Genomic DNA, 26,811 nt, shown 5'->3' with positions numbered 1-26,811 from the left:
GTAGATGCAATGAATTTATCATTCCCATTTTCTCTTGATCACAATATATACATGGAATTGATCCATCTCGGTACAGGATGATGCAGCCTCCTGATGCTATTTCACAATCACTGGAATTGATCCATCACAAATGCAGTTTACCCCTTTGATTAAATCCCTCATCTTACCTTCATATGGACAACATTTCCCAGCATTGAGTGAACCAATCAACTTAAGTCCTCACTCGTGTTGATTGTATCCTCTCTGTCCTGGATGGCAATTCATGGATTAATGAAGTCGTGATGATCCTTGTGTCGTACTCAGTAATCTATGCAGGTCTCAATCTCTGATTCATGACTTTTAGATGAGGACAATATGTCCTTTATCCTACCCTCATGTGGATGGCAGTACCCCATGATGAGGTTTTAGATGTAACTGACTTGCCAAATATGGTCCAATACACCCTAGCTATTCTATGCCTTCCAGTTTCTGCTCTTGTGTTTTATGAATTATACACACAAGTGAAGAGTATACCTGGCTCAGAAGTGGTGCTGTTCACCTTTTCTGATCTTCAGATCAGTTTCATTATCAGGGTATTCTTCAGATGCTTCTGTTGTTCCCTTCCATTGGTTCCCTCCTCCTCAGTGTAGGATCATAGGTAATCTTGTGAGTAGAGGGAGGTGGTACGCAACATGTGTTATGTGAGCATGCTATGCTATTATTGGTTAATAGATGATGTATAATGACATAGTGACCAAGTATGATCATAACAGACCTTACATTCTTCATAGAGTCATGTTATGTGGCATGCGTAAAGAAAACGTTTGCATATAGATGGCAGTACTGAACAAGAATCGCAAATATTGTGCATAGAAGGAAGTACCTATTAGAAATATACTTTCACTGTAGGAAAATTATAATATTTAACATATTTCAAACCTTAACTCAAAACTTTTAAATATTTAACTATTCTTCTTTATTCTCCTGAAGATGAATAGTCAATTATTTGAAAGTGCTCCAGTTTGGGGTCTCTTTTGGCATTTATCACACTATAACATGGGTTTTTATTTCATTACTTTAGTATAGTGTTAATCAATATATAGCCAAAAGATTAAACAAGTTTTCAGATGCTTAAACTTTTCGTGTAAAAGTTAACTGAAAAATGTCTCCATACTTTGATGTGTAGAATGGTATGTAACTGCTTTGTTCAAAGAAACATAAATATAGTGAGATTGTTTTCAACTATATAGAGCCAAAGAACACATAATTATAAAGAAGGGGGTCTTTAGTGTCTTCTCTGAAAGTTAAAAATCACAGCACATCATTTAGGATAGTCACTATCTGTAAAATAGGATAGTGACTATCTGTAAAATAGGATAGTGACTATCTGTAAAATCATACACCAAGTCAATCAGAAACATTGACTTTGTACAAATGACAGCTATGATTATAAAGAAGAAATCTCCAATTCAAAAAAGTAATGCAGTAAAAGTGGATAATCTTTTCTTAACAAGGTAATAAACAAAGAGTTTAAGTTGATAATGGTTCATAAACCAAGAAATTCATGAGTGTTTGTACATAAGTCACAAATCAGTAGTGCTTTTGTGAAGAAGTTAGTGTTGTAGTAATTTCATTCAGTGACATACCTGCCAAGTCCTAAAATTTAGCTACAGTGATTTTTGTGTGCATTGTTTGCTTAAGCTTGTGATTGAATATCATGGATCATAGAACATACGATAAACTTTGTGAAACCATTATTGAAAAGCACATAGAGCGTGGTCACTAGGAAGATATAATCTTCTGCACTGAATAACTTACACCTAACTACTGCTGCACAAAAGTGTTAGAACTTCTTCAGAAGTAGACTGTTATAATTTTAATTGTTTATATGTTTACATGTCATTTTAAAATCATATTCCTTAATATGTTTATGAATCATCTAGCAATATTAAAATAATGGAAGTTTTGTTGAAAGTTCAGTACTCCCTATGAAATATTATTGAATTTAAAATTGATTCTAACATAACTTGATACAACTTTTATCTTTTTTTTTTTCTTTTCCTTCCTGGTCAGTGGTGAATAAAATTTCTATTTATAACTGACATGAGAACGTGTAATGGGCTAACTCTGAAACTTACATATTTTATGGATAAGACACAGTGTTTATGAATGTAATATTTACTGGTATCTTCTTAGGTGGACCAAGCTGAGAATCAGTTTAAGAGGTTTCATAATATCTATTTCAAAGAAAAGGTAAGAGCTTTATCAAGCATGTACTTGTACTTACTTGTAAACTGTCGTAAAGTTTTTAACAGAATGTTATTGTTACGTGTTACAGCAGAGAAGAGCTCTTCGTGTGAGCTGGCTTTCTGATAACTGTTTGTTGTACATTGTTCTGCATGTCAACTAAAATGTGACAAAATGTCATTAGACTTGACATGCGTACCATCAGGAAAATTTATCAGATGGTTTAAAAGTTGAAAAATTCAAAGCCATAATACTTTTAAAGATCAGTTGTGATTAAAAAAAGCTTATCATATGACACAGTGTCCAAGTACGATCATAACAGACCTCACATTTTTCATACAGTCGTGTTATGTGGTCATAAACATTGTTAAACACAAGGGTACTAAACTGATAAAACCACATATTATGATTGTCATAAGTAAGAACAGTGCACTAAATTATCTGTAGTTATTGCTTGAATGATTTTTTTTAGATATGATTGATATAGATAACTTGCTATAATCAGAAGTTAGTATGAACACAAACTACATAGGAAACTAGGGTTATCCAAGTAAAGCACTTAACACATTTATACCTTACTACCAACTCTTAATACTCTTATATATATAAAGAAAGTAACAAAGTTTAAATTATCCAATTTTTGTAAGTCAAAAGTATTTTACACCTGTCTGGCTAGTTCAGTCAGCAAACATACAAAATGAGCATGTTTGGTGACACGGATTTCAATTTACAACCCTTAGCTAATAAGTCGAGCACCTCAACCACTAGACCATGTCAGGCTTATAAAAAAAACTGTATAACATCTCCATTTCTAGTGTGTTTTAATTTTAGAAATAAATTGTATTAAGTGTAATGAGTATTTTGAAGTGTATTAAAGTATGTGTTATTTACATATAAAATGTATTAAGTGTAATGAGTATTTTGAAGTGTATTAAAGTATGTGTTATTTACATATAAATTGTATTAAGTGTAATGAGTATTTTGAAGTGTATTAAAGTATGTGTTATTTACATATAAAATGTATTAAGTGTAATGAGTATTTTGAAGTGTATTAAAGTATGTGTTATTTACATATAAATTGTATTATGTGTAATGAGTATTTTGAAGTGTATTAAAGTATGTGTTATTTACATATAAATTGTATTAAGTGTAATGAGTATTTTTGATGTATTAAAGTATGTGTTATTTACATATAAAATGTATTAAGTGTAATGAGTATTTTGAAGTGTATTAAAGTATGTGTTATTTACATATAAATTGTATTAAGTGGAATGAGTATTTTGAAGTGTATTAAAGTATGTGTTATTTACATATAAATTGTATTAAGTGTAATGAGTATTTTGAGTGTATTAAAGTATGTGTTATTTACATATAAAATGTATTAAGTGTAATGAGTATTTTGAAGTGTATTAAAGTATGTGTTATTTACATATAAAATGTATTAAGTGTAATGAGTATTTTGAAGTGTATTAAAGTATGTGTTATTTACATATAAAATGTATTAAGTGTAATGAGTATTTTGAAGTGTATTAAAGTATGTGTTATTTACATATAAATTGTATTAAGTGGAATGAGTATTTTGAAGTGTATTAAAGTATGTGTTATTTACATATAAATTGTATACAGTAAAGCTTTCTTTTATGGAACTGAAACTATATAAATGTAAAATGAATGGTAGGAGGGTAAAGTATATGTCCAAAAGCATGTAATGTACAAATTTTGAAACTAGAATAATGGTAAATAAGGAATTATTTAGAGATATGACAAGTGAAAATATATTTAAAAAAAAATGAGCAAAGCTTTTCAAGAAAAGACCAACTATTTGTTAGAACTACAGAGAGATAATGAATTAACTACAGAGAGATACATATAATTAACTACAGAGAGATACATATAATTAACTACAGAGAGATCATTATAATTAACTACAGAGAGATACGAGAGATATAATTAACTACAGAGAGATACATGATAATTAACTACAGAGAGATACATTATAATTAACTACAGAGAGATACATTATAATTAACTACAGAGAGATACATATAATTAACTACAGAGAGATACATATAATTAACTACAGAGAGATAATTATAATTAACTACAGAGAGATAATAACTACAGAGAGATACATTATAATTAACTACAGAGAGATACATATAATTAACTACAGAGAGATACATGCATAATTAACTACAGAGAGATACATTATAATTAACTACAGAGAGATGCGTTAACTACAGATAATAATTAACTACAGAGAGATACATATAATTAACTACAGAGAGATACATATAATTAACTACAGAGAGATACATTATAATTAACTACAGAGAGATACATGATAATTAACTACAGAGAGATACATATAATTAACTACAGAGAGATATAATTAACTACAGAGAGATGCATTATAATTAACTACAGAGAGATACATATAATTAACTACAGAGAGATAATTATAATTAACTACAGAGAGATACATATATTATACATTAACTACAGAGAGATACATATAATTAACTACAGAGAGATACATATATAATTAACTACAGAGAGATACGTATAATTAACTACAGAGATAATTAACTACAGAGAGATACATATAATTAACTACAGAGAGATACATTATAATTAACTACAGAGAGATACATATAATTAACTACAGAGAGATACATATAATTAACTACAGAGAGATACGTATATATTAACTACAGAGATATTACTACAGAGAGTATAATTAACTACAGAGAGATACATATATAATTAACTACAGAGAGATACATATAATTAACTACAGAGAGATACGTATAATTAACTACAGAGAGATACGTATAATTAACTACAGAGAGATACATATAATTAACTACAGAGAGATACATATAATTAACTACAGAGAGATACGTATAATTAACTACAGAGAGATACATATAATTAACTACAGAGAGATACGTATAATTAACTACAGAGAGATACGTATAATTAACTACAGAGAGATACGTATAATTCTTTTCTGGAGTTTCTCTTTCTTTTTTTAGCTTAATGCAGAAAAAGCTGGTAAGGTAGTGTCTCTGTGGAAATGTTATTGGTTGACATTTTGGAAGACCTTAGCACTAGGAGGGATGATGAAAATGGTTGGTGATTTGGTCGGGTTAGTCGGCCCTATGGCCATCAATATTATTGTCTTGTATGCAGCAGCTATTCAAGAGGGGACATTATCTAAGCCTGATCCAACTAAGGTAACGTGAAAAAAAACTAACCCGATAGTTTCTATGTAAACAAATTAGTTAGTAATATATATATATGTTTGTACAGACACAAATGTGAATTTATATTTTACAGACTTTTAGTTTTATTTTAATATTAAATTTAAATTTTAGAATAATCTGTAAAAGTTGTTTGTTTTTCAATATGCAGGGAGCATCATAGGATGTGTGCATATTTTATATCAGTGACACTGTGGAATATGTGCATATTTTGCATCAGGACATTATAGGATGTGTCCTTGTTTTGTATAGAGCATCATAGGATGTGTGCATATTTTATATCAGTGGCACTGTGGAATATCTGCATATTTTATATCAGGACATTATAGGATGTGGCCTTGTTTTGTATAGAGCATCATAGGATGTATGCATATGTTGCATCAGAGTACCATAGGATATTTGCATGTTTTGTGTCCGAGTTACTTAATCCTGTCACTATGGATAGGTCAAAGTATACCTGTTATAGCCTTTTAGAGACTTGCATTCAAAAGTGAATTAAACTTGTTTATTATCCTTATATACTAATAAATTTGGCATCATAACATGATTAGTTAACCAAATTTTAATATAAGTTTTAAGTTCATGATTCATAATAAAATATTTAAAAAATCCTCAATCTTCCCTAGCATGAGTATTTTTGCATTTGTTCTCTAGGTCTTCCATCTTTTCAAATTTATATTCCATCTTTCTAAAAGTATGTCATTTAAAGTAAATTATTCATTATAATATTGATATTGCTAAGACCAAACATAACTTTACAACCTTCAGTTCTATTTGTTTACAGGACCATAAACTACAAAATCAGACCTACTTGCCACCCCCATTTGTCACATCCTCTTAACAAGGAGTCAACAGTTCTCTGTAACGTTTTATACTATATTACTTATAACCAATAGAAAGCCAGAGTTGTAATGTATCAGTTGTAATTTTTCAGAGTAATGTCTATTTTGTTACCAGTTGGAAAATTTCTTTCCTGCTATTCACATTGACAAGTTTAGCTAAATTTTAAAGGTTTTATTACACAGTTTGAAAACCAAACAAATTATAGTACTTATAAGGCATTGTTTGATTTGTGTTATTATTCTATGTTCTATGATGCATTATTTAATCAAATAAAATTTACTTAGTGTATCAGCAATATAAAAAACTAGGCTTAACTTTTATAAACAATTGTCAGCAAAAGAGAACAGAAGTAAGTATTATATTTCTGGTTCTTCATATGCATTCTTTATTTTTTGCTGTAAAAGTAGCTGAAATGTAAAAATTTGGAAACTTACTAGTTTAGATAAGGTAAGACAATGAAAAATAATAATTCTTCACAGGGTATACTCATGAGAAGATTGTGTGTTATGTAATTCATTGTGATAACCTGAACTATACATTTGGTGACTGATTTACAACTCATGTAGTGGGATTATTCATTAGCCATAGGTCAAAGAGCAATAATACAATATAATTTAAGATGTATACTGTTATAAGCTCTGAGCTATTTAGGACAGACAACTGTAGTTTTCTGTTATGATTTGCAGTTATATTAGAAAAAAAATCCTAATTTAGATTTATTTCATGCATTTTTTATGGTAATTACAAGGTCAGTAAAATTAATCAAATATGTATAAAGTTAGGGTAAAGAAAGTAATGAATAAAATACAGAATTTTATGGAAAAAGTGTAATATTTTTTTTAGGTACCTTGCAATATACACTGCTAGCCAAAATCTTAAGTTCAATGAACATAAAGAAAAAATATGCATTTTGCATTGTTAGACTCAACCACCTATTTGAGTAGAGCTTTGAAAGATGAAAATAAGAAAAGGGAAAATAAAAATAAAAAAAACTTTTTTTAGCATTTAATAGGGAAAATATGAACAATATGAAATTAGCCTAAATGCTAGCTGGTCAGTAGTTTAAGACCCTAACAAAAAGAAGTCCTAAACAGGGTAGGAAATGGCCAGTAAGAGGTCTCAGTTGTGAGTTGCACGGCCATTATTGCGAATAGCTTCAAACATTCACTTTGGCATGATCGATATAAGCGTTTGCAGAAGGCTGGCTGGAATGTTATTCCAAGTGGTGAAGATGGCTTCACGAAGATTATGCACTGTTTGGAATTGATGTCCATTTCTATAGACTTCCCTCGCCATCCACCCCCAAATATTTTCAGTTGGGTTCACTTTAGACGAACATGCTGAATGGTCCAAAAGAATCATGTTATTCTCTATGAAAAGTCCTTTGTCCTGTGAACATTGTGGATTGCAGTATTGCCCTGCTAAAATATCCAGTCATTTCCACACAAGCAATGGCCTTCAGTCAATAAGGATGCTCTCTTCAATATGCCAGTGTAGCTAACTGCTGTTTGACGCCCTTGTATAACCTGAAGCTCCATTGTTCCATGGAAGGAGAAAGCATCCCAGATCATGATGGAACCTCCTCCACTGTGTCGTGTAGAACATGTCTTCTGTGGGATATCCTTATCATGCCAGTAATGTTAGAAGCCATCTGAACCATCCATATTAAATTTTTTTCTCGTCAGAGAACAAAACCTTCTTCTACTTTTCTACATCCCATGTTTGATGCTTCTCAGCAAAGTTTAACCGAGCTGTTTCTGGTGTGGAAGGAGGCACGACCTTTGAAGATGTGTACAGTTTTTAAAGCCTTTCTCTCATAGATGCTGTCTTATTGTTCTTGAGCTGCATTCTGCATCCGTAAGGGCCTTAATCTGGTTCGACGATCAGTTGGTGTCTTGCCAGACAACCCGTCAAATCCTCCTGCTCAATACCAGCGAAATTTTCTTTTGGGCGACCACTTGAAATTCTCGCTCCATATCCCTCACGGTCTTTTAAGAAATTGGCAACAGCAATTTTACTACGCCCAGTCTCACCAGCGATGGCACTTTGAGAGAGACCTTGCTTTTGCAGCTCAACAATTCTGCCACGTTCAAAGTCTGTCAACTTTTTAGCCTTTACCATGTTTTTACCCAATGTAACACAGGAGATGTCAGTGGGAGATCTTAACAATGCCAATGCTCGAACACAAATGACTAAATTTTGTTACGTGTTTACCGATTAACGCTTTGTTTCAGTATGGTCTTAAACTTTTAACCAGCTAATATTTAGGCTAATTTCATTCATAGTGTTCACATTTTCCCTATTAAATACTAAAAACGTTTTTTATTTTTATTTTCTCTTTATTTATTTTCATCTTTTGAAGCTCTACTCAAATAAGTGGTTGAATCTAACAATGCAAAATGCATTATTTTCTTTATGCTCATTGGCCTTAAGATTTTGGGCAGCAGTTTATATAGAGGTAACACTTAAGGGTAAACATGACTCTAAATACTTTATAATGCCTTTACTGGCAAAACAATGAATATGAATAAAATAATGTATTTGTGAAACATAGAGTTGTCTTATTCTTTAACTGTATGTCTTTTGTGTCTGTTTATTATAATTACAAAGATAATATGTGGCATTTTACAATTTGTAAATTTGAAGTAAACTACTAGACTCATAGTTGCTTTTATAAAATACTCTTTAAGTTGTTATTTATGTAACATGGCATTTTCAATGAAAAACAAAACTTATCCATAATTCTTCATGTAATATGGCATATTTAATGAAGATTAAATCAAACAAACATGAATATATAGTTTTTCATTTAATATGGCACATATTATGTTAGTTTTTTTGTATAAGTAATATTCATAATGAAAATCAATCTATAAAGGAATATCTCATAATATTTTTTAGTACATTGTTATAAGTGTATGCATAATTCTATCAATTACTCTTTGGCAGCGTTACCACCCAACAACTTGGGAGTTCCTGAAAATGGCTACGTGACATCAGTTATGGTATTGATTGCAACATTTATGCAGAGTACGTTTTCAAACAATTTCAACCATCTAGCCATAACGGAAGGTGTTCATCTACGATCAGCTCTACAAGTGAGACGTTATTTCATATTTCAAAAGTCTTCACATTTATAATGCTAAAAGTAGGTGAACACAGCAGATAGCTCAATGTGGTTTTGCTATAACCAAACAAACACACATACACTTTCTAAACTTAACATTACCAGAATGTTTTTTTTAAATCATGAACTGAAATTATGATCTGTGACACATATCTTTGTATCTTTTACACGAACGTTCTTATACAGGCATACTCTATATATAATTATGTTTCTTACATGTTGTGAATGATTTTAACTCGTGCTTTTAATATTGCACACTTTACTATAGTTTACAAATATGTATCTGATTACTTTAACTTTTACAAGTTATGTGTTTTAGAACAAACCAGTTCTTTTATGGTCCCCTGTTGATAAAGTGGTAAGTTCACAGACACACAATACTCAAACCAGGAAATTGACTTCTTGAGATGGATAAAGCAAATATAGTCCATTGCATAGCTATGGATTAAAACAAAAGCAAACATTTACTTTTGAATGATATGTTTTCGACTAATTTAATACGTTTATGTTGTTTTTTCCCTGAATCTTATCACTGACACACCAGCTGAATTTTTACCTCTCTGTAAAGGTTAACTGGTCATCAGGATTACCACATTTACATTTCCCACATTATCACCACTAACATAATAGCTGTTCTCGTTCAGTGCTGCTCTTCATCTGAAAAAAAACTTGTCTGCCACAAGCCTTCTATCTCCCCTCTATTAGAATTGATTGATTCCAGTGCATTTCTCATGCAAATAATAAAGTATGAACTCTCCACCAATAAGAGTGTAGCATGAAACGTGTGTCTCCTTTTATTCAATTGTTCCAAACTATCTCTTCGAGTCTTGGCAGAAGACGATTTTCAAGGGTGGGAAGTGTGGCAGGAAGTAAGTGTCTATCGGAAATACATTTTCAACGTAGGAAAAATTATAACTTCCAATACGATACGTCACTTCTTCTTACATGAATACCTAGTTCCTCGTGTTCAATAGGTGTAATTTATGTATTCATTTAAACATTGTACAAAAAGAAAACCATTAAAATATATCAAACAGGTCCTTTTGACCAAACGGGAATATCAGTTTTTTCACACGCTCTGAATTCTCTGAACACTTTCTGCTCCTCCTGTTTTTGGTTGTTTGTTTATAAACACTTTATTTGTCCTTCAATTTACATAAAAAATGTATGTAGATGTGTGTTAGTATAATATTTGTAATATACTCTACTTTCATTATCCTAATTGTGATACTTTTTACGTTATGAGGAAAAAACTACTCATGACGCAGGGGTACGAACACTTTTTGTTGTAACTGTATGTGTTCATAAATAATGAAAACTGATATATAATAATCTCTTGTTCTTTAACACATACTGTATTAATAACATCTGAGTGGAAACAATGAAATGTTTTTTATTTAACCCTTTCACAGTGGGTCAGTGTTCATAGGTCATGTCATCGCATTTGTTGACTTGCATTCAAACTTTTATTGAACTTGTAGATTATAAATTTATGTCAGTAAGTTTGGAATCAAATTGTAGATTATAATTTAAACTTTAATATTATGTATGAGTTAATTTCTTAGTTTAAAAGTAAATATTAAAATCACACATTTCAGTATAGATCTTAGTGAGTCAAGTGGTATGTTGAATGTAGCATTGTTTAAAATTAGATGTCTGTAATGTTAAACTACTAAGTCTATAATTTCATACAGATTAAGAACTCAAATTACTAATATTAACAAGCTGTAATATAAAATAGGAACTTCATATCCTTTTATTTTGCTGAAATATGGCTTATGTACTGAACGAAACTCAGTGGCCCTGTTCACCTCTTTCTGTTTTTGGAAATGGTCCCTTACATACACTTACTTCAATACACAACATGTGATTAACCACTTGACAGCTTTGAATGCCCCCCTGTGGTTTTCTCAACCATTTTAATCTGTGTAAAGGCTGTCACGTTCTTTTAATCCATGTTTTTAAGGAGGTAAGTTGTGTCATTAGTCTGCTTGAGGTTTCATATTTTATAAAATTTAAAATACTCTCAGTTACTGAGGTTAATAAATTATAGTGGAATTTTATGATATCAGTATAGTTGTTTATGATTTTTTTGTTATTTTACTGTATATATAAAACCAAAAACAATTTTCTGTTTGATATTCTCCACGTATGAAATTTTAAAAGGCCTTGCAACCTATGTCCAGCAACAAACAAGTACAAAGGTCATAATGAGAAGAGATAATTGATTGCTTTAATTCTTGTATTTATTGTTCTATATTTTAAGAAAAACAAGTTTAATAATTTAATTCTAAATAGTAATAATCTATATACATATATATAATGTATAATAATTGAGATGTGTCTGTATATTATAAAATACTAGTCCACTAAAACACAACTAAGGTGGGAAGACTAAAGGTTAGTTTTATATTACTGAGTACATGACCTGAGTGCACATGAACCACGTCAGTGTAAGTTATGTAATGTAAACTAGACATGACTGGAAGGTCAATATAATAAAAAGTAATAAATATATATGTTCATATATAGCATCGTGAGACTTAAGCTGCTTAGACTAAATATTTGTATTTTTATGTAGTCATTCTGGCACAAAAAAAGCATATTTTATATTTATTTCCTAATTTTTTATGATGGTTACAAGGTTGGTCGAGTGAAAGACCCTACATAGTTAAAGTATAGAAAACATCATAAAATATAAAGTGTTACTGAAAACAAATGTTTAAAATGTAGTTAGGAGGTTTTAGAGATTACACAAATAATACTTTAGTTTCTTTGGATGAAGAGTAGTGTTTTTAATTATAACATGAAGTCACTTTGCACTCAGACTAGTAACAAAACAGATTCTATTTTCACAAACGATGTTTAGTAAAAATATTTCATTAAAAAAATCTGATTTTTTGTTTACAAAATACTTATAACCTTTTCTAAAAGTCTACCAAGTTTTGTGTAAATACACCTGCTGCATCAAAAGTTATAGTGCAAATACTTAACATGTGCAAATGTGTAGATGAACTTGTGTATAATATAGCGAACCTGTTGCAAAAGTGTTAATATGTGCTTTATTGTTAACACCTGAGTGGAGACAATGTTTTTATTTACCTCTATTTTTTAACAATTACATGCTGACAATAGGAGTAGATAAAAGTAAGTTGGAAATGATTTCATTTGGTAATATTTTTAAACTTGTTCACTTAAACCTAGCTTTTAAATATATTAGCAACACCAAACTTTGCAACATTAATATAAAGTAAAACATTGTGCTTGTCATTCCAAAACTTATTTCTTCCTAAGTTGTAGAACTTAAATTTTTTTTTACTGCTTGAAATCTTTTGACACCAATTCAAAATAATCTAGTATACGTTTTTCCTTAATTAGTAATTATTTTAATATAAAAAACATGTTTTTTGCTGTTTTAATTTTATATTTGTGTTCTACTTGTTATTTTTCAGGTCCTCCCACTAAAATTAGTATTAAACGGAAATTAATTATTAGGTGTTTTTTTTAAGACTGGTCTTATCTATGTCTTAAAATTAGTCAACAACTTTTAAAATTATCAGTTTTATATATGTATACACATTCTTCAGACTGGCCTTGTGCCACTAACTCCATATCTCGGCTTATAGTTAAGTTAAAGGTGCCTGTGTTGTTAAACCATACAAGCTGTGAATGGGTTTGTTACACTGTAATATTTTAAATGAAAAACATTTATATTCTGATGCTCAGAAATTCTATAATTGAATTGTATAAAGGTGTATTTCAAAGGAATAAATATTAACTATTTAATTAACATGTGTACAGCAAACAAATATGTTTTTATAAAATGTAAAAGTTTCAATCTGAAGTCAGACCAGTTTTTAAAATCATTTAAAGAATATATATGTAGAAGGCCCCAATAAAATTTAGAAGCACTGAGCTTCCATAAAAATAAATCTGTCTTTGGCTACAGGCAGTAACAAATGTAGACATTTAGTAAATGGATAAAAAAAAAATGAATAAAGAAATAAAAATAAGTGGAATAAAATAATTACATTTAAATGAAGATGAATTAATAAAATCATAAGGAAGGACTGCATTAAAAACAGCCAATCACAACCTCTGATTAATTGTATTATAACATTAAAAACAGCCAATCACAACCTCTGATTAATTATATTATAACATTAAAAACAGCCAATCACAACCTCTGATTAATTATATTATAACCATAGATTTTTAAGCCAAAACAAAACACATTAAAATTAAACAAGATATGCTGCATTTTTTTTAAAAAAGATTGTCAAGTACAAGCTACGATGTGGGATTATAAAATGTATCCAAGGTTTTGGAGGTGACTAGGATACATTTTATGATCCCACATTGCAACTTGTACCCTATGGTCTTTTTTTTTAAAACAAAATGTATTTTAATTTTAATGTGTTTTGTTTTGGCTTAAAGATTTATGGTTATAATATAAATAAAAATATATTTTTAAATTTAAAATTATGCATTACACTATTGTGTACATTAGGATAAAAGTAAGATTATTTTGTACTTTACTATCATTAACAGTATGTCAGAAAAGATCATTAATTTGTCACTGGACTTTATATTATTTTCATTACCTAACTTGGTAATTGTTAATAAAAACTGCAGTAAACTTCTGTTAACTGAGAGAATTTTTAAAACATTGCGAATTTTCATTTCTTATAGGAAATTAATTTTTTTTCTAGTTATTGTTTTAAAAGTAACAATTTGTTTTTCCCCTATTTCAGATTATTGAAAAACTGCCTGTCCTGAAACATATTGATACAATATATAAATAAGTAAACGAACATTTGGTTATGAATTTGTTCTAGTGCCTGGTGTACAAGAAAGCCCTCAAAGTATCGGGAGTGGCAGGGATCGACTCTGGAACTGTTGTTAATCACATGTCTGTAGATGCTTTCAACATGATGATGTTGTTTTCCATGGGACATTACATTTGGGCTGTGCCTTTTAAGGTATCGAAACTGTTCACTCAGAACGAAAACTTGATGTGTCACTTTAATGTCAACAGAAAGATGTGTAGTGTTGATTATATCAGAACATGATCTACATGTATATAAATGTTTAATGTGGCATACATCTTTTGAGTTTGAGAAGCATTCTTTTATAACAGTAAATGTTTTCTTCTGAGTTTCTCACTTACAGGCATTTTTTTTTTAATAATTGTAAACATCATTAATCCAACCTATGCTATTTATAATTAGTTTTTTGGGTACTATGATTTTATTTGCACGTTACAAAATATTTTCAGTGATTGAAAGGAAATTTTCGTTTATTACAACGCTGTACTTTCAGGCTACGGGTTGCAATAAAGCAATGAATGTAATAAATTTTGCTTTTGTGAATTTGAAAATGTTTTATAAACATTTAAAGTTACAGACACAAATCTTGTTCATTAGGAAATAACTTACTTTATTGACTAAAATATTATAGAAGACATTATAAATTGCAGTACATAAAGAAAATTATACACATATTAGTTACATCAATTTTTGTATTGTTTGCTTAGTATGTGAATTTATCATAAACCTAAATCTTCAAAGTTAGCTAAACCATGTAAAGTATTATTCCAGCTATAGCAGATTACACTGTTAATGGATATCCATCTGATGTAATGCATTCTAATTGTTATAGGTTTTAAGGTTTTGATATGTCACATTAATTGTCTCCATTGATTTATTATTCTGGATTATCTTTGTCTATCTGGACGATTTTTAGGGTAGATTAGTTCTGTTATATTGAATCTACTTTATGATCAGAAGTTCTTAATACATGTTGTGAATAATTGATTGCTGCTACAGTATATCTGTAACAATGATCTGCTTGACAAATTACTTCTTTTAGCACTCATCAAATTATAAACGGTACAGGAATTGTTGTATTAACATGTATAAGCCTAATCTCAGATTTATTATGATGTTCCAAGAAAGTTCTAAAGAATCAAACTTTGGACAGATCAATGTAACTGATTCCTTAAAAAATTACATACCTCTGAATTTAAAAAAATTTTAATTTATTTCAACAGTTAAGAACTTTGTTGAGTGTCTGCTTACTCATTCTTGAGTATTTAGTAGTAGGTTAAATGTAAATTTTATTCTGTACCATGCATTAAAGAACAATCTTTTCATGTTTCAGATAACCTTGCTTTTAATGCTTTTGTATATGCAGTTAGGATATAGTGCTTTAATTGGAGCAGCTACAATATATGTTCTTGCTCCAGTTCAGTATTACATTTGTAAACTTCTGTCCCGAATCCAAAAAAAAGCTTTGGTAAGTTGGATGATAGTTTATACTATTAAATGTTGAAAAGAAAATTTATAAAAAAACTACATGAATAGTTTTCAAAGAAGATTAAGTTTGTTTTGACAGTTGTGACGTATTGACAAGATTAATGACGTACCACTTTATTAGAAACTGAAATAACTGTTTAGACGTACCACTTTATTAGAAACTGAAATAACTGTTTAGACGTACCACTTTATTAGAAACTGAAATAACTGTTTAGACGTACCACTTTATTAGAAACTGAAATAACTGTTTAGACGCATTACCACTTTATTAGAAACTGAAATAACTGTTTAGACGCACTACCACTTTATTAGAAACTGAAATAACTGTTTAGACGCACCACTTTATTAGAAACTGAAATAACTGTTTAGGCGCACCACTTTATTAGAAACTGAAATAACTGTTTAGACGCATACCACTTTATTAGAAACTGAAATAACTGTTTAGACGTACCACTTTATTAGAAACTGAAATAACTGTTTAGATGTACCACTTTATTAGAAACTGAAATAACTGTTTAGACGTACCACTTTATTAGAAACTGAAATAACTGTTTAGACGTACCACTTTATTAGAAACTGAAATAACTGTTTAGACGTACCACTTTATTAGAAACTGATATAATTTTATAGTTGTGTTCCATTCAATCTCAATGTCTTGTGACTTGTGACTCATACTTGCTAACTTTCTAGATTCTTTTTGTGTAACATTTTCAAATTCAAACACACTCAGAATTGTCCCATGTTCATAACTGTATGCAAAAAATAACAGAGGCATTCCTATTTTTTAGAAATTATTCTCAACAAAATGTTTTTATACTTAGCTAATTCTAAGTGTTAAAGAAAAGATAAACCAATTTTCTAGTTGTTTACATGTAGCTTGTGATGGCTAGGCTTTGTTTAGTCGAGCTTAATTTAAAGGCTCTGTGGTCTGGCTTGACTCACAAGCTGCTTTGAATCCCATCACTGAAAATGTTTGCCCTTGGAAGGGGCTTTATATTGTTAAAGTCAATTGCACTTTTTATTGGTAAAAAAGCATTATCTCGAGAGTTGGTGATGGATGTTTTATGCAGGTAGCGCTCTAGTATCTTTACACAAAAGTAAACAATCTTTATTACAAATATTTTGTATTTTTTTGCTTTCAGTTACAATTGGGTAATGTTTTTATTGTACTTTTCATTAAAACATATTCAACTAGCCATATTATATATAATATAATGGAAAGTAGTCTGTTAATGAAGGCAAAAATCCTTAAGATGACCTCTAATGACCATGTATCTTATGAAAAATATGATAAACTTTCATAATAATGATTTATTTATTTTATTTTTATTTACTTATCGGTTTTTTCCAATCAAGTTATACTTTTTTTTACTCTCTTCATGGTCAATTTTTGGATGGTCGAACCTCTCAAATGATAATAATAAAAATGGCTAGTAGAGATAGCTCTTGTTTAGCTTTGTACAAAATTCAAAACATACCAGAAAAATCTATTCTACATGATTGTTACTGTCATGAACAAAGAAAATTTCCTGTAACCTTGTTCATTTCAGTGTGACATTGAAAGGAAAAAAGGAAATTTTTCTGGAAATTATTCTTGTGTTAATATTTTTTCTGTTAAGTAGTTAATAAAAACATAATTTATCTAAAACTGGATGTTATTTCAGAAACTCGTGTCTTGTGAGAACAATGAACAGTTTGCTTTGTACAGAAACTTACATTTACATTGAATGTAAAGTGTTAGTGAAGACAGTACTTAAACTGTGTTTTGTATCTAAAGGAAAATATTGTACCTAAACTATATTTACATATCTCAGAACTGTTTATAGATTTTTCTGACAAGTGTCTTATTGTATTAGAAAGAATTTACATGCCAAAAATAAGCCACAGCAGTTAGAAAACACTAAATGTATGTTGAAAATGTTTTGGGCTGAGAGATTTCTTCAGGTATTGCTTAAAATCATTGTAAACATAAAATAAAAACAAATTTAAAAGTCAATGTTAGAACCAAAAAGCTTGTAATACTGTTTATTTTTAACATTTTGTTTTTATTATATTACACTCTTTTATACCGATTCTCTTCTGTTTCTTTTTTATTCAGTTTATTTTCCATACATGTGAAACTTTTTGTTTTTTGTTGAACAACTTGTTAAAAACCATGAAGAGAGATATCAAACTATGTTTAGGATAGTGTTAAAGCAAAGTTTTGTGTTTTGTTCTTGGCTAAAGTATTTATAAGTGTTATTTACTTAACTTTGGTGTGATATAAGGAACATTTTATCCTTTATTTAATGTGAAAAAAATTGAATTATTGTTTCAGAAAGTAGCCGATGAACGTCTACAGCGAACCAGTGAACTTTTGCAAGGAATTAAACTTTTAAAGTTATATGGCTGGGAAACAATGTATGGAAACCTCATTCAGATTGTCAGAGAAAAAGAGCTGAAGCTGCTTCGCTCAGATGCAATTTACGTGGCTCTGAACAGTGAGTTTTTCAAGAATTTTGTTAAAAAGTTAGCAAGTCAGAATATGAAGATGTCCAAAATTATTCCTCAAGTATTACAAACTGATTTATCTATGTTAAGTATTACAAACTGATTATTCCTCAAGTATTACAAACTGATTATTCCTCAAGTATTACAAACTGATTTATCTATGTTAAGTATTACAAACTGATTATTCCTCAAGTATTACAAACTGATTATTCCTCAAGTATTACAAACTGATTTATCTATGTTAAGTATTACAAACTGATTATTCCTCAAGTATTACAAACTGATTATTCCTCAAGTATTACAAACTGATTTATCTATGTTAAGTATTACAAACTGATTATTCCTCAAGTATTACAAACTGATTTATCTATGTTAAGTATTACAAACTGATTTATCTATGTTAAGTATTACAAACTGATTATTCCCCTTATCAAGTATTACAAACTGATTATTCCTCAAGTATTACAAACTGATTTATCTATGTTAAGTATTACAAACTGATTATTCCTCAAGTATTACAAACTGATTATTCCTCAAGTATTACAAACTGATTATTCCTCAAGTATTACAAACTGATTTATCTATGTTAAGTATTACAAACTGATTTATCTATGTTAAGTATTACAAACTGATTTATCTATGTTAAGTATTACAAACTGATTTATCTATGTTAAGTATTACAAACTGATTTATCTATGTTAAGTATTACAAACTGATTTATCTATGTTAAGTATTACAAACTGATTTATCTATGTTAAGTATTACAAACTGATTTATCTATGTTAAGTATTACAAACTGATTTATCTATGTTAAGTATTACAAACTGAGTTATCTATGTTAAGTATTACAAACTGAGTTATCTATGTTAAGTATTACAAACTGATTTATCTATGTTAAGTATTACAAACTGATTTATCTATGTTAAGTATTACAAACTGATTTATCTATGTTAAGTATTACAAACTGAGTTATCTATGTTAAGTATTACAAACTGATTTATCTATGTTAAGTATTACAAACTGATTTATCTATGTTAAGTATTACAAACTGAGTTATCTATGTTAAGTATTACAAACTGAGTTATCTATGTTAAGTATTACAAACTGAGTTATCTATGTTAAGTATTACAAACTGATTTATCTATGTTAAGTATTACAAACTGATTTATCTATGTTAAGTATTACAAACTGATTTATCTATGTTAAGTATTACAAACTGATTTATCTATGTTAAGTATTACAAACTGATTATTCCTCTATGTTAAGTATTACAAACTGATTATTCCTCTATGTTAAGTATTACAAACTGATTATTCCTCTATGTTAAGTATTACAAACTGATTATTCCTCTATGTTAAGTATTACAAACTGATTTATCTATGTTAAGTATTACAAACTGATTTATCTATGTTAAGTATTACAAACTGATTTATCTATGTTAAGTATTACAAACTGATTTATCTATGTTAAGTATTACAAACTGATTTATCTATGTTAAGTATTACAAACTGATTTATCTATGTTAAGTGCTGATGAAGTAATTGTATAAAAAGAAAATGGAGGCTGAATTTTGTTTAATGTTTTGTGATGAAATTTAAACATTGCTTATGTCATTCATGAACGATCTCTCCTGCTTGGGTGAATTATCATTCATGAACAATCTCTCATGCTTGGGTGAAATATCATTCATGAATGATCTCTCCTGCTTGGGTGAATTATCATTCATGAACGATCTCTCCTGCTTTGGTGAATTAAACACTGTACATTAATTTTGGTATACATAAAAGCAATTTAAATATAGTTTTATGTTAGAGTTACACGTTTGAAGTTACCTTTGAATATCATGTTTGTCTCTAAACTTTTGCTGGTTTTGTAAGTGTTCTCCTCATATATGAGATCTAGCTCAAATTTGACTGTACTTGTTCTTTTATTTCCAGCATTTCTTACACAGGCATCTTCAATTGTGGTTACTCTAGTGGTAAGTGACATTTTACTTCATTGTACTTTGTCTCCTACACAGGTAGCTTTCTCCTTGCTCATTTTGCCACCACTTTATATTATGTAATACAAGGAGAGAAAAGTTATTTCAATGATTCAAAATAAGAATCCAAATGCTTATAATATTAACTACAACATTCATCCTTCAAACTATTTATCAGGAATCTTATTATTTAGATATATTCTGATAATGTTGGCCATATGAAAGCTTGATATTTTGTGTCACTTGTGATAAGAATTAGTAGCAACCTATTAAAGAAAGAGTGTATTAATACTCCAATTATTGTAGCTGTGTAACGTTTATGCAGAAACATTCCTAACTTAATTTTTTCCACTTGGTGAAAGGCCTGTAATATTCTAACCTTTTTATCCAAATTGAATACTGTCTTTTTTATAGACTAAAATGTAATATTTTGATAATTTTTAAAAGTTTTAAACAAATTTTAATTATCACTAGTTTATGTTTGATCAATAGATTTTTTGTGTTCTATTTTTTCAGCTAAATAATGACTATTTCATAATCATCGTTGTTGTTCAAATGAATGATGGAAACACCTGATGAAACCCTGACATTTTATACGTGATGCCTACTTATCATAAGTTAATAAGGTTTTTAAATTTGTTTAACCCTTTTTTAATTCTACTGGGCCTAGCATGTCCAGGTGATTTGGATGCTCGAATCATAATGTGCTTGCTCTCTCAGTCATGTGGTGTTATAATGTAACAGTCAATCCCACTATACACTGGTAAAACTGTAGCCCAAGAATTGGTGTTTGGGTGGTGATTACTAACTGTCTTCCCTCAAGTCACACATTGCTAAATTAGGGACAGCTAATGCAGATAGCCCTCGTTTAGCTTTGTGCAAAATTCAAAACAAACCAGGCAATTTATTTCCACTTGATTTTTACTGTCATGAACAAAGAAGACCCCCTGTAACCTTAAGTTCCACATCGTGCCAAAAATACTTGCTTATACAAACTCAAGTGTATCAATTTTAAAGAAGCAATTCTTATATTCAAACTAAATAGTACTGAAGAACCTGGTTTTTTTTAAATATATTTGTTGTTCTCTACTTTTTAATTTGTAGAATTAGAGATTAATAATTTTAACAGTTCCTTATTTTTTTTTTTATAAACTTCTAAAATTAATTTTTTTTCCAGACATTTGCATTGTATTCAACAATTGAAGGAAAGCCCCTTGCATCATCAGAAGTCTTTACTGGTCTTGCCCTCTTCAATCAGCTCACTGTGCCACTGTATATTATTCCTTTTGTTATTCCAATTGTTATCAATGCAATGGTACAGTCTGTAATGCCAAATGATTATTCTCTATAAGATTTAGTGTAACACTAAATCATTAGCTATACTGAGAGTTCTTTAACAAAACGTTTTTCAACAGTTGATAGTTGGCTTTTATATGGTTTATTTTTTAGATATAACATATTTTTAGCAAATCATTGAACTAAATCCATTATCTTATATCTACTTTTTCACTAACCTCAACATGCTATGATAAAAATCTTTTATTATGATGTAGGACTTATTTATCTCTATTGCATTATTTATGTTGACACAAACTAAATAATACAGTTGTTTAGTTTTTTATACTTAATTGTTGGATGTTATCAAAGTACAAACTTTAAATTGTTCACATTTAGTTATTGGATATTAACTACAAATTTTGAATTGTTTATATTTGATTTTTAGGTGTTAACTAAATACAAATTTGTAGTTGTTTATACTTGATTATTGCACATTAAATAAATACAAATTTTTAATTGTTTTGTACTTGACTACTGGGCATAATTCAAGTGGTCGTTAATTAGTGGATATCACTGATTGATTGTCTATTACAAACTAGGTGAGCACCAAACGTTTGAGGCACTTTCTACAGATGCCCGAAGTTGACTCTAACACTCCATGGAGAGAACAGGATAGTCCTGCAGCCACTGTTGAATACAATCCAGACAGTGGAAGTGTATTGGTATGTGCTACTGTAATGTTTTCTGTTGAGGATAAAGTATTATTTACTACTTTATTTATTTATTATTTACCCCTTTATTCTCCTGAACAAGAAGAATCAACTTGTGATGATGAGAAACCCACTTGAATTACAAATGTATCTGTGGATGGCTGGTATGTGAAGAATCAACTTGTGATGATGAGAAACCCACTTGAATTACAAATGTATCTGTAGATGGTTGGTATGTGAAGAATCAACTTGTGATGATGAGAAACCCACTTGAATTACAAATGTATTTGTGGATGGCTGGTATGTGAAGAATCAACTTGTGATGATGAGAAACCCACTTGAATTACAAATGTATCTGTAGATGGCTGGTATGTGAAGAATCAACTTGTGATGATGAGAAACCCACTTGAATTACAAATGTATCTGTAGATGGCTGGTATGTGAAGAATCAACTTGTGATGATGAGAAACCCACTTGAATTACAAATGTATCTGTGGATGGCTGGTATCTGAAGAATCAACTTGTGATGATGAGAAACCCACTTGAATTACAAATGTATCTGTAGATGGCTGGTATGTGAAGAATCAACTTGTGATGAAGAGAAACCCACTTGAATTACAAATGTATCTGTGGATGTTTGGTATGTGAAGAATCAACTTGTGATGATGAGAAACCCACTTGAATTACAAATGTATCTGTGGATGGCTGGTATGGGTATTAGCACTTTTACCAAAATAAAACAGAGAACAACATTTCAAACTTCTTAGGTCATCTTCAGGTCATCTATTCGAAGGGCTTGAGTTTTGGTTATTGTTTTTATAGGTGATCCTGTGTGTTAACTACTTAGCCTGAATGTATTACTTATCAGATTATGGAGTATTTCTGTTAACAGTAAAATGGCTTAAAATTGTATTTTACTGTTTCCAGCCAAGTAATTTTTGAATTTGCATTCACAAAAAAAATCACCATGTTTGAAGCTGAGACACACACCAAAGATAAAATATGACAACCATTAAAAGTTTTTAAACCTAGATGTTATATTTTAGTAAATATAGAATTTATATTTTATATGTCACACTGTGACATAGCTGTGTATTATGCTACTGTACAGTATGCATATAATTATTGACCTGAAAGCCAAGTCTTGCACATATTTGTTCCACAGACAATACTATACTGATTTTGTACATTTTAAATAACAAAAATAACAGTCACAGTCTTGCAATTGTTACACACTAGCCTCAACAGAGTGTGGTCTAATGATCATTGTGCCAGATAGAAGATCTGAACTTCAGTGGCTCTCTCGCTAATGCTACCAAGAAATTAGAGTAGCTCTCTACACTTTCAGCTCATGTGTACATTATAAAGATTATGGTAAAATCCCACTTCTTGGTCTGGCAAGAGTAGCCAAAGAATTGGCAGTGTAGAGTACATGAAATCAACACTGTTAATAATAGAAAATCAAAACCTCCAAAAGTGATATTAAGTATACAATGGGATGTTTTTCATGGAAAAAGATGAAGTCAAACAATAACATGGCCAGTGATCATTCTGGAAATACAGGTAGGAATGTGGCCTGGAGAACAGTGAGGTACCCATTGGCTGAAACCTGTTTCAACAGATATTTGGCTCATCAACTGATGCTGAGAAGAGGTAACCAAACCAAAAGGATAAAAATTGTCATCACGGACACTGTAACAGGTAAGGCTGGACACATGTTCATTACGGATGTATCAAAGTTGAATTGTTTGGTAACAGTTACTGACAGTTTGTTGTATGGCAGGAAATAAAATAGCATCATGGTCAATGTGTTATGCCCACTGTTGGTATCAAAACCTGATTTTTAACATTTGTAGCGATCTCTTGAGAATAATTGATTAAGCTTGTGACTGATTCTTCAAAAGATAAATTACAATAAAATGAAATTATGTAACATTATCCTTATATACATGATTAACATTATCCTTTGAGGAATATATACATGATTAACCTCTGAATGTTCCAACACAGTGTGGTGTGTACTAAATAGAGCTGCACAATTATTAGAATTTGCCAATCAGTTAATCATGAGGCTCATTAAAGACCTATAACTCTTAAATTTTAGGATTCAGTTTGTATGGTGGGCATAGTGTATATAGTTCTTTGTATTGTTTGAAAAGTGTAATTACTAGTTTTACTTTAAGGATTTAATTTATATGGTGGGCATAGTGTGCATAGCCCATTGTAAAGTACTGCTTGAAAAATGCAGTTACACATAGTTTTACCTTACAGTTACCTTTGCGTAATGTTATGGTAAAGCATTAAATATTTAATTAATTACATTTCAGTTAAATGTAAAAGACTCAGAATTAGAAAGGAGGCGGAACATTCTCAGCGGGAATGATGAGTCTGATGGTGTTTTTCTCCCCGAGCTGATGAATCAACCAACTGTGGATGGCTCAGTTGTAGTTGTTGTACAGAATGGCTCTTTTACATGGGATTCCAACTCTTCCATCAACATACTTCAAGATATTCAGGTTCAAATCCCAGCAGGTAGGTTGATGTCAACATTTCGATCAAAATAATGAAAATTGGAAAATAAAGATGAAAACTAGATATGGCTTTTAAGTTTATGCTATATGTTTCTCATCTAGGACAGGTGTTTTAAGAATGAAAAATGCCATAGTGACTTACACACTTTATTACATGATAGCTAAAATGGGTATAATTTTACCATGCTTACAACTACCAGTAAATACTTTTCTGTCTAAGTATTTGAATTGATGCTATTAAAAATTCATTCATTAATTGTTTCATACCACCCACACAAGCACATAATAACTTTACCTTCACTACTACTATTTCACAGATACAACACTTAACATTAGTGGTAGCTGTCAGCAAATAACAAAAACTGTTCATATGGTCCTCAGCTTCCACATTTGTTGTATTGAATTAGGAACTGTTAAAATAGTCTCCTGATTTCACTTTAATTTCATTTATCCAGAAACATTTGTTGGTATGAACCATTACTGGTATATTTGATTTTGGTTATTTAATGTTTTTTTTATTCCAAATAAATACCAAGCCACTCTGAAATGCACTTAGTTGTTTAAAGGTATTTAGAAATGATGATTTCACAAAGTGTAGTGGAACGTGTAATTTATGAGCCTAGACCTAGTTCTCACTTAAAGTGTATTTCATTACAGTACTTCTAATTAGCGACATAAAGAAATTTGAAATAATTATACAAATACCAAACTTTCCTGTTCAGTTAGGTGCATAATTTAGAGAAATTCTTACATAAGAAAAACAGAATGCATGCTAGTGCTTTAGGTTACTATTTTTTCAAACATTATCTGATGATAAGAGAAAAACTTTTACCCAAATCCCTGTAGTGTTTATTCCAAGACCTGTTGTGTTAGAGCCATTAATCTAATGCCAAGACCTCTGTTCAGATGTTTCCTATGTGTGTCTATATGTAATATTGAAAGTGTCTACAATATATCTGAAACCTCTTGGAGTTGTTCTATTATTACAGACATGTATTGCATATTGTCTGCATTTGTTTTGAATATATCTACAATGTATATGTTACCTGTCCAAGTAATTTTAGTTTTAAAAACAAGTGCTGCAGGTAAAAATTAATGGTTATATTACAATATTTGTTCAAATAATTAAAATGTAACAAAAACTGTAAAATATTCAAAGTTAAAGACAAATTGGAATCTACCCAGTCTTTAAAATTTTGAGAAAAATCACATATTTATATATCCCATAATAGAATAGTTGTCTTTTTTTTATGTATAAAAAGTGGTTAAGTTGCACTGACAATAACATTGACAATAAAAATGTGATTTATTTCACTCAGAAGCATATACAACAAAACTTGAATGACTGGTTATATTAATGGTTATACAACAAAACTTGAATGATTGGTTAGTTATACAACAAAACTTGAATGGCTGGCTAGTTATACAACAAAAGCACATTAGGCTTATGTTATCAGGGAGGTAGTGTGTGTAACTACCTAGAGAAACGTGTTTTCTTGATGTTCTTTTCATCTTTTGTGCTCCCCAGTAGCATGATACCCATGGTGGGCAAAGCATAGATAGCCCATTATGTAGCTTTGTGTTTAATTCCAAATAATCAAATCAAGCATCTTTTGCTGGTCTAAAAACTGTGAGGTCATAAAGACAAACAGTGGAAGGTAGTGAAATAAGATATAAATCTTTACTTAGTTCTTGAAATTAACAATGTTTAAACTTCGAGGATGATGAACTATCTGTTATGGCTTGTGAACTATACCAGGCTCAGAGATGTGTCTAGTTCCTAAAAGATTAAACTGATAAAAGCTTAACTGTGGTCAACAATAACACAATTTTAGTTGTTGGTAAAGCAATAATTTTTGTTATTATTATTATTGTGAGATACTACAGAAAGTTAACTTTAAAGAAATGCTTCAATGTGCTGTACTATGGGTCTGAAAGTCCACTCTTCACATGGGCCCATTATATATGGTTGTTGGTCAAATCTCACTTTTCACTCAGACAAGAGTAGCTCAAGAGATGGCACTGGGTGCTGTTGACTAGCC

General features: G+C 30.0%; 1 protein-coding gene across 1 annotated transcript in view; it reads left to right on the top strand.

Annotated features, from left to right (window-relative positions):
• Window positions 1-26,811, top strand: part of LOC143256304 (ATP-binding cassette sub-family C member 9-like) — a 112,595-nt gene that overhangs the window by 23,896 nt on the left and 61,888 nt on the right. The window contains 11 exon segments of the mRNA XM_076513376.1: window positions 2,176-2,232; window positions 5,265-5,465; window positions 9,285-9,309; window positions 9,312-9,433; window positions 14,301-14,444; window positions 15,625-15,759; window positions 18,097-18,259; window positions 20,207-20,247; window positions 21,428-21,565; window positions 22,128-22,250; window positions 24,566-24,770. Coding sequence (XP_076369491.1) covers window positions 2,176-2,232; window positions 5,265-5,465; window positions 9,285-9,309; window positions 9,312-9,433; window positions 14,301-14,444; window positions 15,625-15,759; window positions 18,097-18,259; window positions 20,207-20,247; window positions 21,428-21,565; window positions 22,128-22,250; window positions 24,566-24,770 — 1,354 coding nt within the window.

The sequence above is a fragment of the Tachypleus tridentatus genome, chromosome 7 (genome assembly GCF_004210375.1).
Source record: "Tachypleus tridentatus isolate NWPU-2018 chromosome 7, ASM421037v1, whole genome shotgun sequence".
In the NCBI taxonomy this organism is placed as follows: Eukaryota; Metazoa; Arthropoda; class Merostomata; order Xiphosura; family Limulidae; genus Tachypleus; species Tachypleus tridentatus.
This window is presented reverse-complemented; position numbering and strand designations above follow the sequence as displayed.